The sequence below is a fragment of the Pristiophorus japonicus genome, chromosome 27 (assembly GCF_044704955.1).
Source record: "Pristiophorus japonicus isolate sPriJap1 chromosome 27, sPriJap1.hap1, whole genome shotgun sequence".
Taxonomy (NCBI): domain Eukaryota; kingdom Metazoa; phylum Chordata; class Chondrichthyes; family Pristiophoridae; genus Pristiophorus; species Pristiophorus japonicus.
Genome location: NC_092003.1, coordinates 12,590,669 through 12,602,372, shown reverse-complemented (window position 1 = coordinate 12,602,372; position 11,704 = coordinate 12,590,669). Strand labels below are relative to the sequence as shown.

The following is an 11,704-nucleotide window of genomic DNA, read 5'->3' as shown; positions in this document are numbered from 1 at the left end:
TGGTTTCATGGCCAATGACCAGTACAAAACAGTTTTTGAGCATTTGCTCCAGGTAGCCATCAAACTCACATTGTCCTGCGAGTCACCTTTGCTCAGCGACGTAGATCGCCACTTCCTGACCTTCAGATCGCTGGCACGTGTAGAACCGATACCTCGCCATCAGCACGCTCTCCCTCGGGTTAAGATGCTCGCGAACCAGTGTACACAGCTCCTCATACGACTTATCTGTGGGTTTCACCGGAGTCAGAAGATTCTTCATGAGGCTGTAGGTCAGTGCCCCGCAGACTGTGAGGAGGACCGCTCTCCTTTGTGCAGCGCTTCCTTCTCCGTCCAGCTCGTTGGCTACAAAGTACTGGCCTAGCCATTCGACATAGGCTTCCCAGTCCTCACCCTCCGAAAACTTCTCCAGGATGCCCACAGTTTGCTGCACCTTTGCGTTGGATTCAAATTCTCGTCGCCAGTTATTGTGCTCCTAATACAGATGAGGCTGCACACAGGGAAGTTAAAGTAACAGTCTTTAATAAGACACTCCAGAGTGAGGAACAGGCCTGAGGGGCCGGCTTATCTACAGTGCTCCCAAGAGATGCTGGGATCCCTTGGGACTTCAGGGGATTGAGCTCCCTGGTGGCGGAACATGGGAGTGCATGCTTTACAGATACACAACACACTGAGCCATGGCCGACACTGTACAGCTCTGGCGACATCGTGTATGTGGGGCCTGAAGGCAGACTGACCCAGTCCATCCAATGAGACACTGTGTAAATGGAGCCTATAGAGACAGACTTGGTTACTGACAGAGTCCGATTCAGAAAGACATCAATGCAGAAATAGACAGCACTACAGGTTAAAATTATTCCTCTTCTACATGCTTGCTGGTTTACAAGGATCTCTGAGAAAGACAATGGAGCCATTTTATTCCGACTCAGCATGACTTTGTTAAAATGACTTCCTCTCATAGCAACCAGCAAACTGACAATCTGATAGGGTGCAGCATGGCTCCAGTGAGATCTAGCTAACCTTCATCTTAGTTGAAAAACAATCAGGCCCATGTTTAAGCTGCATGTTATCTGAAGTTGGCAGGGTACTTTTTATTCTTTTGCTGCCCACGAGCTCATACTCTGAGTGTAGATGTTCAAGCCCTGGAACACTTGAGTCAAGAAGCAGTGTGTCCATTGACACCGCTGTGTCAGCCAATGAGTTGCATTGTGGCAGCCGTTAGCGTTCCACCTCCTTCCTCCTCTGGTTCCCAACAACACGGTTCCGAGTAAGCACGAGACACTTGATGGTGGAATACGTGGACCAGACGATCAAGAAACGGCTGAGCGCACTGGATACAGCAAAGGCTACTGCCCCCGACAGCATCCCGGCTATCGTGCTGAAGACTTGCTCCAGGACTAGCCGAGGTGACTCACTGCCACCTTCTCGAGGGCAATTAGGGAATGGCAATAAACGCTGGCCTCGCCAGGGACGGCCACATCCCATGAACCAATAAAAAATAGACTTTATTAATGAATGGCTTTCGGTTTCTGTATCTTTCAAGGCTGCTGAAATTCTGTTGAAAACGGTGATCCTTTATACACCATATTTGTCTACATCGTATCCTTTGCAGACTATCTCTTCACGTGAGCACTTTCAGTTGTTTACTCCTGTTAAGTATGCACTGTTTAACTAAGCAAGGTACAACCTTGGCTCTGCTTTATTTAGGCCCAAAGCGCCTGACTCTCAAAATGGCTGGCCTTTTATACCTGAGCAGCACCATGTGCGTGCTGCTCCGTGGTCTCCAACAATGACGCCATCTGGTGGCTACAAGCAGAATGTACATACATGACACTAAACCGCTCTGAGATCTTATCACAGTCTTTCACAGGTTGAGACGGTTTGCTGCTTTGCACTCCCGGGTTGATCGTCTCAGTTCGATTCCAGCCTTGGGTGAGTGTGCGGGGTCTGTTGTGGCTGATGGCTGGATGACTGACTTGTTGCGGGTGTCAGTGGCCATGCCAGAAATTGCAAGTCTATTTTTATTAAACAGGTCCGTGATGGAAATTCCGGGTCACTGATGACCCTTGAGTCCGCTGAAGACTGCTGGTAGGTTGGTTGGTCGTCGATGGTTTCTTCGTCCCACTGTTCTGGCTCGTCTGTGTGCCTCAGCTGTGTCTGATCCATGTGTTTCCTGCAAGTTTGCCCATTTTTGAGCTTAATAGCAAATACTCTGTTGCCCTCCTTGGCCATGACTGTACCAGCGATCCATTTGGGACCCTGACCATAGTTCAACACATATACAGGATCATTAAGAGAAATCTCGCGTGACACAGTTGTGCGATCATGGGACCGTTGTTGACTTTGTCTTCTGTATTCAATATGATTATTTAAATCCAGGTGTACCAGAGATAGCTTGGATTTAAGACCTCTTTTCATCATGAGTTCAGCAGGCGAGACCCCTGTGAGTGTGTGGGGTCTTCTCCTGTAACTCAGCAGTATGCAGGACAAGCGGGTCTGCAGTGACCCTTGGGTTACTCTCCTCATGCTTTGCTTGATAATTTGTACTGCACGCTCAGCTTGCCCGTTGGATGCAAGCTTGAATGGTGCTGACCTTACATGTTTCACAAACTCCTGAAACTCCTGACTGGTGAAGCACGACCCATTGTCACTCACCACTATGTCAGGCAGACCATGTGTCGCGAACATGACATTGAGATTCTCTATGGTTGCCGACGACATGCTGGATGACATGATTATGCATTCTATCCACTTCGAATAAGCATCCACCACCACTAAAAACATCTAGCCCTGGAAGGGACCTGCAAAATCTAGATGGATCCTGGACCAAGGTTTGGATGGCCACGATCACAGACTTAGCGGCGATTCCGCTGGTGCTTTGCTGAGCTGTATGCAAGTGTTGCACTGATGCACGCATGCTTCCATCTCAGAATCAATTCCTGGCCACCATACATGAGACCTGGCGATGGCCTTCATCATCACTATCCCAGGATGTGTGCTGTGTAACTCACGCATGAACTTCTCTCTCCCTTTCTTGGGCATTACAACGCGATTGCCCCACATTATGCAATCTGCTTGAATAGATAGTTCGTCTTCGCAACAAATGTACGGTTTGGCCTTCTCGCACATTTGCTTAGGTATGGCAGACCAATCCGCTTTGAGGATGCAACCCTTTACCACTGATAAAATAGGGTCCTGGCTGGTCCAGGTCTTAACTTGTTGAGCAGTGACAAGGGTTCCTTCACTCTCAAAGCATCCATGATTAACATTAGATCCACCGGTTGTGGTGTTTCCACCTCCGGTGTGGGCAACGGCAACCGCCTCAAAGCATCGGCACAATTCTCTGTGCCAGGTCTGTGATGAATGACATAATCATAGTCAGATAATGTCAGCGCCCATCTTTGGATGCGGGATGAAGCGTTGGTATTGATACCTTTGCTCTTGGAAAACAATGAAATGAGCGGCTTGTGATCAGTCTCTAATTTGAACGTCAGACCGGACAGGTATTGATGCATCTTTTTACACTGTACACACAAGCTAAAGCTTCTTTTTCTACCGTGCTGTAGGTTCTTTCTGCTTTCGAAAAACTTTTGGATGCATGCACGACAGGTTGAAGTTTCCGCGGCTCATTGGCTTGTTGGAGTACGCAACCAATTCCATATGATGATGTGTCACAGGCCAAAACTAAATGTTTACATGGGTCATAATGTACCAGCAGCTTGTTCGAACAAAGCAGATTGGTGGCTTTCTCGAAAGCTCTGTCTTGTGATGCACCCCACACCCAGTTGTCGCCTTTTCTCAATAGCATGTGCAGTGCTTCTAGTAAAGTGCTCAACTTAGGTCGCAAGTTACAAAAGTAGTTGAGTAGACCCAGGAACGAACACAGCTCCATCACATTCTGCGGCTTGGGTGCATTCTTGATGGCCTTGGTTTTCACATCAGTAGGTCTGATGCCATCAGCGGCGATTTTCCTACCGAGGGATTCGACCTCCGGTGCCATGAAGACGCACTTCGAGTGTTTAAGTCTGAGTCCCACTCTGTCCAAACGCAGTGAAATCTCTTCCAGGTTGTTCAAATGTTCCTTGGAGTCACGACCGATGATCAGGATGTCATCTTGGACCACGACGGTTCTGGAAATGGACCAGTAGACTTTCCATGTTCCTTTGGAATATTGCTGCAGCTGAGCCGAAAGGACACCTGTGGTAAATAAACAGTCCTTTGTGCATGTTAATGCACGTAAGTCTCTTCGACACCTCGACCAACTCCTGTGTCATATAGGCCGACGTGAAGTCCAGTTTTGTGACCGACTTCCCTCCGGCTAGCGTCGCAAACAAGTCATCAGCCTTTGGTAACGGGTACTGATACGGGTAACGGGTACCGGAACAATGGGTCTGGCCCATTCATTAAATTCGACCAGTGATATGATCCTTTCACGCTGGAGTCTGTCCAGTTCAATTTCGACCTTCTCCCTCATCATATGTGGCACTGCCCGACCTTTATGATGGACAGGTCTTGCATTTGAGTTCACGTGGATCTGCACCTTGGCTCCCGTGAAGTTGCCGATACCTGGTTCGAACAGTGAAGGGAACTTGCTCAATACTTGGGCACATATATATTCCTCCAATGACAATGCCTTTATGTCGTTCCAGTTGTATCTGATTTTCTCCAACCAGCTCCTGCCGAGCAGCGTTGGGCCATTGCCTGGAACAATCAATAGCGGTAACACATGACCGCACCGTAATATAACACATTGAACATTAAAATGTCATGGCCAGCTACCGAAGGTAAACAAAAAGGCCAATGGAATGCTGGCATTTATATCGAGAGGACTGGACTACAAGGGGGTAGAAGTTATGCTGCAGCTGTACAAAACCCTGGTTAGACCACTCCTGGAGTACTGTGAGCAGTTCTGGACACCACATTACAGAAAGGATATATTGGCCTCGGAGGGTGTGCAGCGTAGGTTTAGCAGAATGTTTTCCTTGGAACAGAGGAGGTTGAGGGGAAACCATATTGAGGTGTATAACATTATGAGGGGCCTGGATAGAGTGGATAGGAGGGACCCATTTCCCTTAAGAGAGGGGTCAACAACCAGGGAGCACAGATTTACAGTAATTGGTCGGGGGTTTAGAGGTGATTTGAGGGGAAATGTTTTCACCCAGAGGATGGTGTGGGTCTGGAACTCACTGCCTGAAAGGGTGGTAGAGGCAGAAACCCTCACCACATTTAAAGTGCTTGGATGTGCACTCGAAGTGCCGTAACCAACAGGGCTACGGACCAGGAGCTGGAAAGTGGGATTAGGCTGGGTAGCTGTTTGTCGGTCGGCACGGACATGTTGGGCCAAAATGGCCTCCTTCCGTGCTGTACATTTCTACAATTTCTATGAATGCTATCCGGAGTCCAAGGGTTAAGTTGCGCGGAGAGATTACACAAACTAGGATTGTATTCCCTGCAATTTAGAAGGATGAGGGGTGATCTGATGAACGTTTTCAGGATATTAAGGGGAACAGATCGGGAATATAGAGAGAAACGTTTCCACTTGTTGGGTATTCTAGGACTAGGGGCACATTGTCGAAACATCAGAGGCAGCATTGTCGGAGGGGCAGTACTGAGGGAACGCTGCACTGTCGGCGGGGCAGTACTGAGGGAGCGTCGCACTGTCGGAGGGGCAGTACTGAGGGAGAGCCGCACTGTCGGAGGGGCAGTACTGAGGGAGAGCCGCACTGTGGGTGGGGCAGTACTGAGGGAACGCTGCACTGTCGGCGGGGCAGTACTGAGGGAGCGTCGCGCTGTCGGAGGGGCAGTACTGAGGGAGCGTCGCACTGTCGGAGGGGCAGTACTGAGGGAGAGCCGCACTGTCGGAGGGGCATGACTGAGGGAGTGTCTCACTGTCGGAGGGGCAGTATTGAGGGAGCGTCGCACTGTGGGAGGGGCAGTACTGAGCGAGTGCCGCACTGTCGGAGGGGCAGTACTGAGGGAGCATTGCACTGTGGGAGGGGCAGTACTGAGGGAATGCCACACTGTCGGCGGGGCAATACTGAGGGAGCGCTGCACTATCGGAGTGGCAATACTGAGGGAGAGCCATCCTGTCGGAGGGGCAGTACTGAGGGAGCGCTGCACTATCGGAGTGGCAATACTGAGGGAGAGCCATCCTGTCGGAGGGGCAGTACTGAGGGAGCGCCGCACTGTCGGAGGGGCAGTACTGAGGGAACGCGGCACTGTCGGAGGGGCAGTACTGAGAGAGCGTCGCACTGTCGGAGGGGCAGTACTGAGGGAGAGCCGCACTGTCGGTGGGGCAGTTCTGAGGGAACGCCGCACTGTCGGAGGGGCAGTACTGAGAGAGCGTCGCACTGTCGGAGGGACAGTACTGAGGGAGAGCCGCACTGTCGGAGGGACAGTACAGAGGGAGTGCCGCACTGTCAGAGGGGCAGTACTGGCTGTGAAGCACTTTGGGACGTCCGGAGGTCTGAAATGAACTGTAGAAATGCGAGTTGTTTGTTTCATAAAACCAAATGTTACTTTTATTTTTGGTGCTCCTGAGGCAAAATTGATCGCGCAAAGTCCATCTATCGCTGGCTTCTGTGGTGAACTCTGAGGGGACCCTGTGTCACTGACACAAGGAGCAGGAGTCCAAAGGAATGTGGAGAAAGTGCAGTTAAAAAAATGAGGAAGATGGCTGCGCAATTTTTGTAAATGATGATGCAACTTTTTATCGGCCTGGCTGTTTGTTTCCCCGGTGTCCAATGCTGTGACCACCTTCTGTGTTTGCAACTCTCCATTGGTCAGTCGACTGAATGGGGTTGGAGGGGGTGGGAGGGAGGGCCCATGCTCATTAAGCTATAAAAGATCCGGTAAGTTCCACCAGTCCATCGAAGCTGCCGGGAGCTGACTGAAGGAGCACTGGTGAGTGAGTGGCCTGGGGCAGATGGACAAGCAGGAGGGTGAGGGGTGGGCTGGGGGAATGGAACGTGCATCAGTCCACACCCAGTTTGCCTGGCTGTCGGCTCAGGACTGACTTGAAGCCCCCTGACCATTGCATAGCCTCGTATCTTTTTCTCTGAGGAGGTAACAAGGAGGGTCGATGAGGGCAGTGTGTTTGATGTGGTCTACATGGATTTTAGCAAGGCTTTTGACAAGGTCCTCCATGGCAGGCCGATCAAAAATGTAAAGTCCATGGGACCCAAGGGAGAGGGGCAAATTGGATCCAAAATTGACTCAGTGGCAGGAAGCAAAGGGTAATGGTTGATGGGGTGTTTGTGCGACTGGAAGGCTGTTTCCAGTGGGGTGCCGCAGGGCTCAGTACTCGCTCCCTTACTTTTTGTTGTATAAATGATTTAGACTTAAATGTAGGGGGTCTGATAAAGAAGTTTGCAGATGATACAATAATTGGCTGTGTGGTTGACAGTGAGGAGGAAAGCTTTAGACTGCAGGAAGATATCGATGCACTGGTCAGTCGGGCAGGAACGTGGAATATGGAATTGATTCCGGAAAAGTGTGAGGTAATGCATTTGGGGAGGGGCAACAAGGCAAGGGAATACACAATAAATGGGAGGGTACTGAGAGGTGTGGAGGAGCAGAGGGACCTTGATGTGTGTTTCCACAGATCCTTAAAGGTAGCAGGTAGGTAAGATGGTTAAAAAGGCATATGGAATGCTTTACTTTCTTAGCCGAGGCAGAGAAAATAACAGCAGGGAAGTTATGCTAGAACTGTATAAAACACGAGTTAGGTCACAGCTGGAGTACTGCGTGCAGTTGTGGTCAGCGTATTATCGGAAGGACATGATTGTACCAGAGAGGGTGCAGAGGAGATTTATGAGGATGCTGCCTGGAATGGAGAATCTTAGTTATGAGGACAGATTGGATAGGCTGTGTTTGTTCTCATTGGAACAGAGGAGGTTGAGAGGAGACCTCATTGAGGTGTACAAAATATTGAGGGGACTGGACATAATGGATAGTAAGGGGCTATTTCCATTGGTGGAGGGGTCTATTATGAGGGGACATAGTTTAAAGTGGTTGGTGGAAGATTTCGAGGAGATTTGAGGGGGGGCTTTGTTACACAGAGGGTTGTGGGGATCTGGAACTCGCTGCCTGGAAGAGTGGTGGATACAGAAACCCTCACCACTTTTAAGAGAAGGTTGGATGGGCACTTAAAGTGCAGTAACCTGCAGGGTTACGGACCTAGAACTGGTAATTGGGATTAGACTGGATAACCTCTTGTTGGCCGGAGCAGATATAATGGTAAGTACTGCAGGGTCTCGAATACCGCCAGGGTGATCTCCTGGACTAGTTTCGATCGCCTGGATGGGTCGGAGAGGAATTTTCCCAGATATTTTTCCCCAATTGGCCTGGGTTCTTGTCTAGTTTCTGCCTCTCCCAGGAGATCACATGGCTCCGGTTGGGGTGGAGTGTAGAATGTTTCAGTGTAAGGGGTGTTGCAGTTGTGTGGGGCGGACTGGTTGGGCTGGGTGCTCTTTACCTTTCCGCCATTGTTCATTGTTCACAGGTTTATATGTAACCTTCAGGGCTGCTGACTGAGGGCCGTGCGGCTCTTTGTCGGCCGGCGCGGACACGATGGGCCAAAATGGCCTCCTCCTGCCCTGTAAATTTCTATGATTCTGTGGTCCCAGCCTAGTTTCAGCTTGGCTCAGTCGGTATCACTCTCTCTCTCGACTCTGAGTCAGAAGGTCGTGGGTTCCAGACACACTGCAGAGACTTGGACCAATAATCTCGGCTACTGCCTTAAAGTTGAATTGTTGGTGTCCAAAATAAAAATTGTGCAGAACTGAAGTACTCCTACAACAGTCTTCTTTAAAGTGGTGAACAAAATGGTGGTGAAATGCCTAATTTTGAATCGTAACCCACGTTACTTGTAAACTGCAATGTTCAAAAATGAAGAAAGGGGGCACCCAAGGAATGTATATTACTTCAACTTGAACTCCTCATCCTTTGTTCTGGTAGTTAGCATCATACCTCCTTAACTCAACCCGCTCTGGTTTCTGAATTGTGCTGTTTCTCATTACCGAAAGATGTCAGGATTGTAATTCTTCAATTAAGTTAGATTTATTCTCTGCAACGGATCTAAAAAAAACATTCCAGTGCACTACTGAGGGAGTGCTGCACTGTCGGAGTGTGCCGACTATTAAATACAGCCCAACTCGGCAGTGAAGGGGAGAGTCTGATCTCTCTGTCGCTGTTTGGGTGAGATAGAGAGATAGAGAGAGAGAGATGGAGAGCGAGAGATAGAGAGGGGTAGAGATAGAGAGATCGAGAGAGGGGGTGGGGGATGAAGGGAGGGGTAAGAGAGAGGGTGAGAGATCGAGGGAGAGAGAGAAATAGAGAGTTTGAGAGCGAGGGAGAGGCTGAGGGAGGGGGAGAAAGAGAGAGCAAGGGGGGAGAGAGAGGGAGAGGGGGAGAGAGAGAGATCGGGGAAAAGTGAGAGAGAGGGGGAGAGATAGACAAAGGGCAGAGCGAGGAAGAGGTAGGGAAAGAATGAATGAGAGTTAGAGGGAGAGAGAGAATGAAAGGGTGAGAGGGGCGGAGGAGATAGAGGGAGACAGAGATGGATAGGGAGAGTTTAGCGGGTAGTTTTAGCGAGGTGTAGAGTATTGGGGTTGATGAAGTGAGTGCAGGAAGTGTTAATTGAAGACAGGAAAGTGGGAGCATGATGTGGTGAATAGTCATTTTACAGAGTGATCTCGGGGAAGGGGGGAAATTCCTGACCTCAAAGGGCGACGATTATTTGGAATAAGCTGCAAGTTGTGGAAGTGAGGGTGGATGGGATTGGGGGAGTGTGTAAAGGCAGTCGGATGGCAGGGTGGGTGATTGGGGTACCAGAGGGAGGCTCTCTGTTTGTTGCCCCATCCCATTCCAACCAGAAACGATATCCCACAGCACCCCATCCATAAAGACTTGCATTTCTATAGCGCCTTTCACAACCTCAGGACGGCCAAAGCGCTTCACAGCCAATGAAGTACCTTTGCAGTGTAGTCACTGTTGTAATGTGGGAAACGCAGCAACCAATTTGTGCACAGCAAGCTCCCACAAACAGCAATGTGAGAATGAAAAGATAATCTGTTTTGGTGAGGTTGGTTGAGGGATAAATATTGGCCCCAGGACACTGGGGAGAACTCACCTGCTCTTCTTCCCAGAGTGCGTTAGAATCATGAAGGTCCATCGGAGAGGGCAGTCAGGGCCTTGGGTTCAACGTCTCATCCAAAAGACGGCCCCTCCGACAGTGCGGCGCTCCCTCAGTACTGCCTTCCGACAGTGCGGCGCTCCCTCAGTACTGCCTCTCCGACAGTGCGGTGCTCCCTCAGTACTGCCCCTCCGACAGTGCGGCGCTCCCTCAGTACTACCTCTCTGACAGTGCGACGCTCCCTCAGTACTTCCCCTCGGACAGTGCGGCGCTCCCTCAGTACTGCCCCTCCGACAGTGCGGCGCTCCCTCAGTACTGCCCCTCCAACAGTGCGGCGCTCCCTCAGTACTGCCCCTCCGACAGTGCGGTGCTCCCTCAGTACTGCCCCTCCAACAGTGCCGTGCTCCCTCAGTATCGCCCCTCCGAAGTACGGCGCTCCCTCAGTACTGACCCTCCGACAGTGCGGCGCTCCCTCAGTGCTGCCCCTCTGACAGTGCGACGCTCCCTCAGTACTGACCCTCTGACGGTGTGGCACTCCCTCAGTCGTGTCACTGGGAATGTCGGCCTGGACTGTGGGGCTCAAGGTTCTGGAGTGTGGCTCGAACCCACGACCCTCTAACTCAGAGGTGAGAGAAAGGGAGAGATAGCCTTTGAACAAAGGTAACATTGTATGATTTTTCACTCCCCCGCCCCTCTCCCTAAACTGGCTTCGCTCCCTCGCCCAATAGGTACTGAGGCTAACGGCAGTTAGGGCCTCGATTGTGATCAGCTAATGAAGCAATTCCCAGCAGTCAGACTCCGTCACTTTCTGTATTTACCTGTACGCTCTGTTTTCTGGATCTCGTTTACTGTTTTTTTGTGAGAAATTTATGAACCTGCTTTTCATTTTGATGTTTTTCTGGAATTTGCTTATTTTTACTGAATTTCCACCCAACCTTCTCTTCACCTGTCCTGTAGCCCCTAACAATCCCTGGGTTCCATGGGCACCATTTGCTCCATGGAAATCTGGGACATCATCCGACAGATGTTAGTCTGGACGGTAAGTCACTGCCAGAAATTTATCCATGGAGGGTTCCTTTCTGTTCTCTTCTACAGGGACCTCGCTGTTAGCAGAATGGGAGCCAGTGAAGGTAAGATCGGCGGTACCACTACAACCGGCGGTGGACATTCGTTTGGCGGTTCAAACACGATCGGCGGTAATAATACAACCGGCGGTAATGTAAGTTACGTGTAAGTATCTTCTATAAGTATCTTCCATATATTTAGCTTTTGTACAATATCACTGTTTGTAGTGAATAGAAAGTGACGGGGTGTAACTTCCAGGTTCATGTGTTGTATTTTCACTGTACTCTTGTTCAGGTTGAATTATTTAAATGTGTGACTTATGTGGACAACACGAAAGATTTGCCTGCTGGCTATTTTTATGTCAAATGATATCCTGAATAATGCACACTCCTCATTCAAGCAGGTTTCTGGAAAAATCAGACATTTAGCAAGATTTAGGTGAATATGTAACCCGCAATAGTGCTTTTGTGTCCGCATTAATATTCAGTTCCAATTTTAGGATCTGGG

At 49.9% G+C, this 11,704-nt stretch overlaps 1 protein-coding gene across 1 annotated transcript in view; it reads left to right on the top strand.

The window, feature by feature from the left end:
• Positions 1 to 4,072: 4,072 nt before the first annotated feature.
• Positions 4,073 to 11,704, top strand: part of LOC139239350 (uncharacterized) — a 37,301-nt gene continuing 29,669 nt past the window's right edge. Inside the window, exons 1-2 of the mRNA XM_070868028.1 lie at positions 4,073 to 4,199; positions 11,228 to 11,351. Coding sequence (XP_070724129.1) covers positions 4,073 to 4,199; positions 11,228 to 11,351 — 251 coding nt within the window. The remainder of the gene's footprint in view (positions 4,200 to 11,227; positions 11,352 to 11,704) is intronic.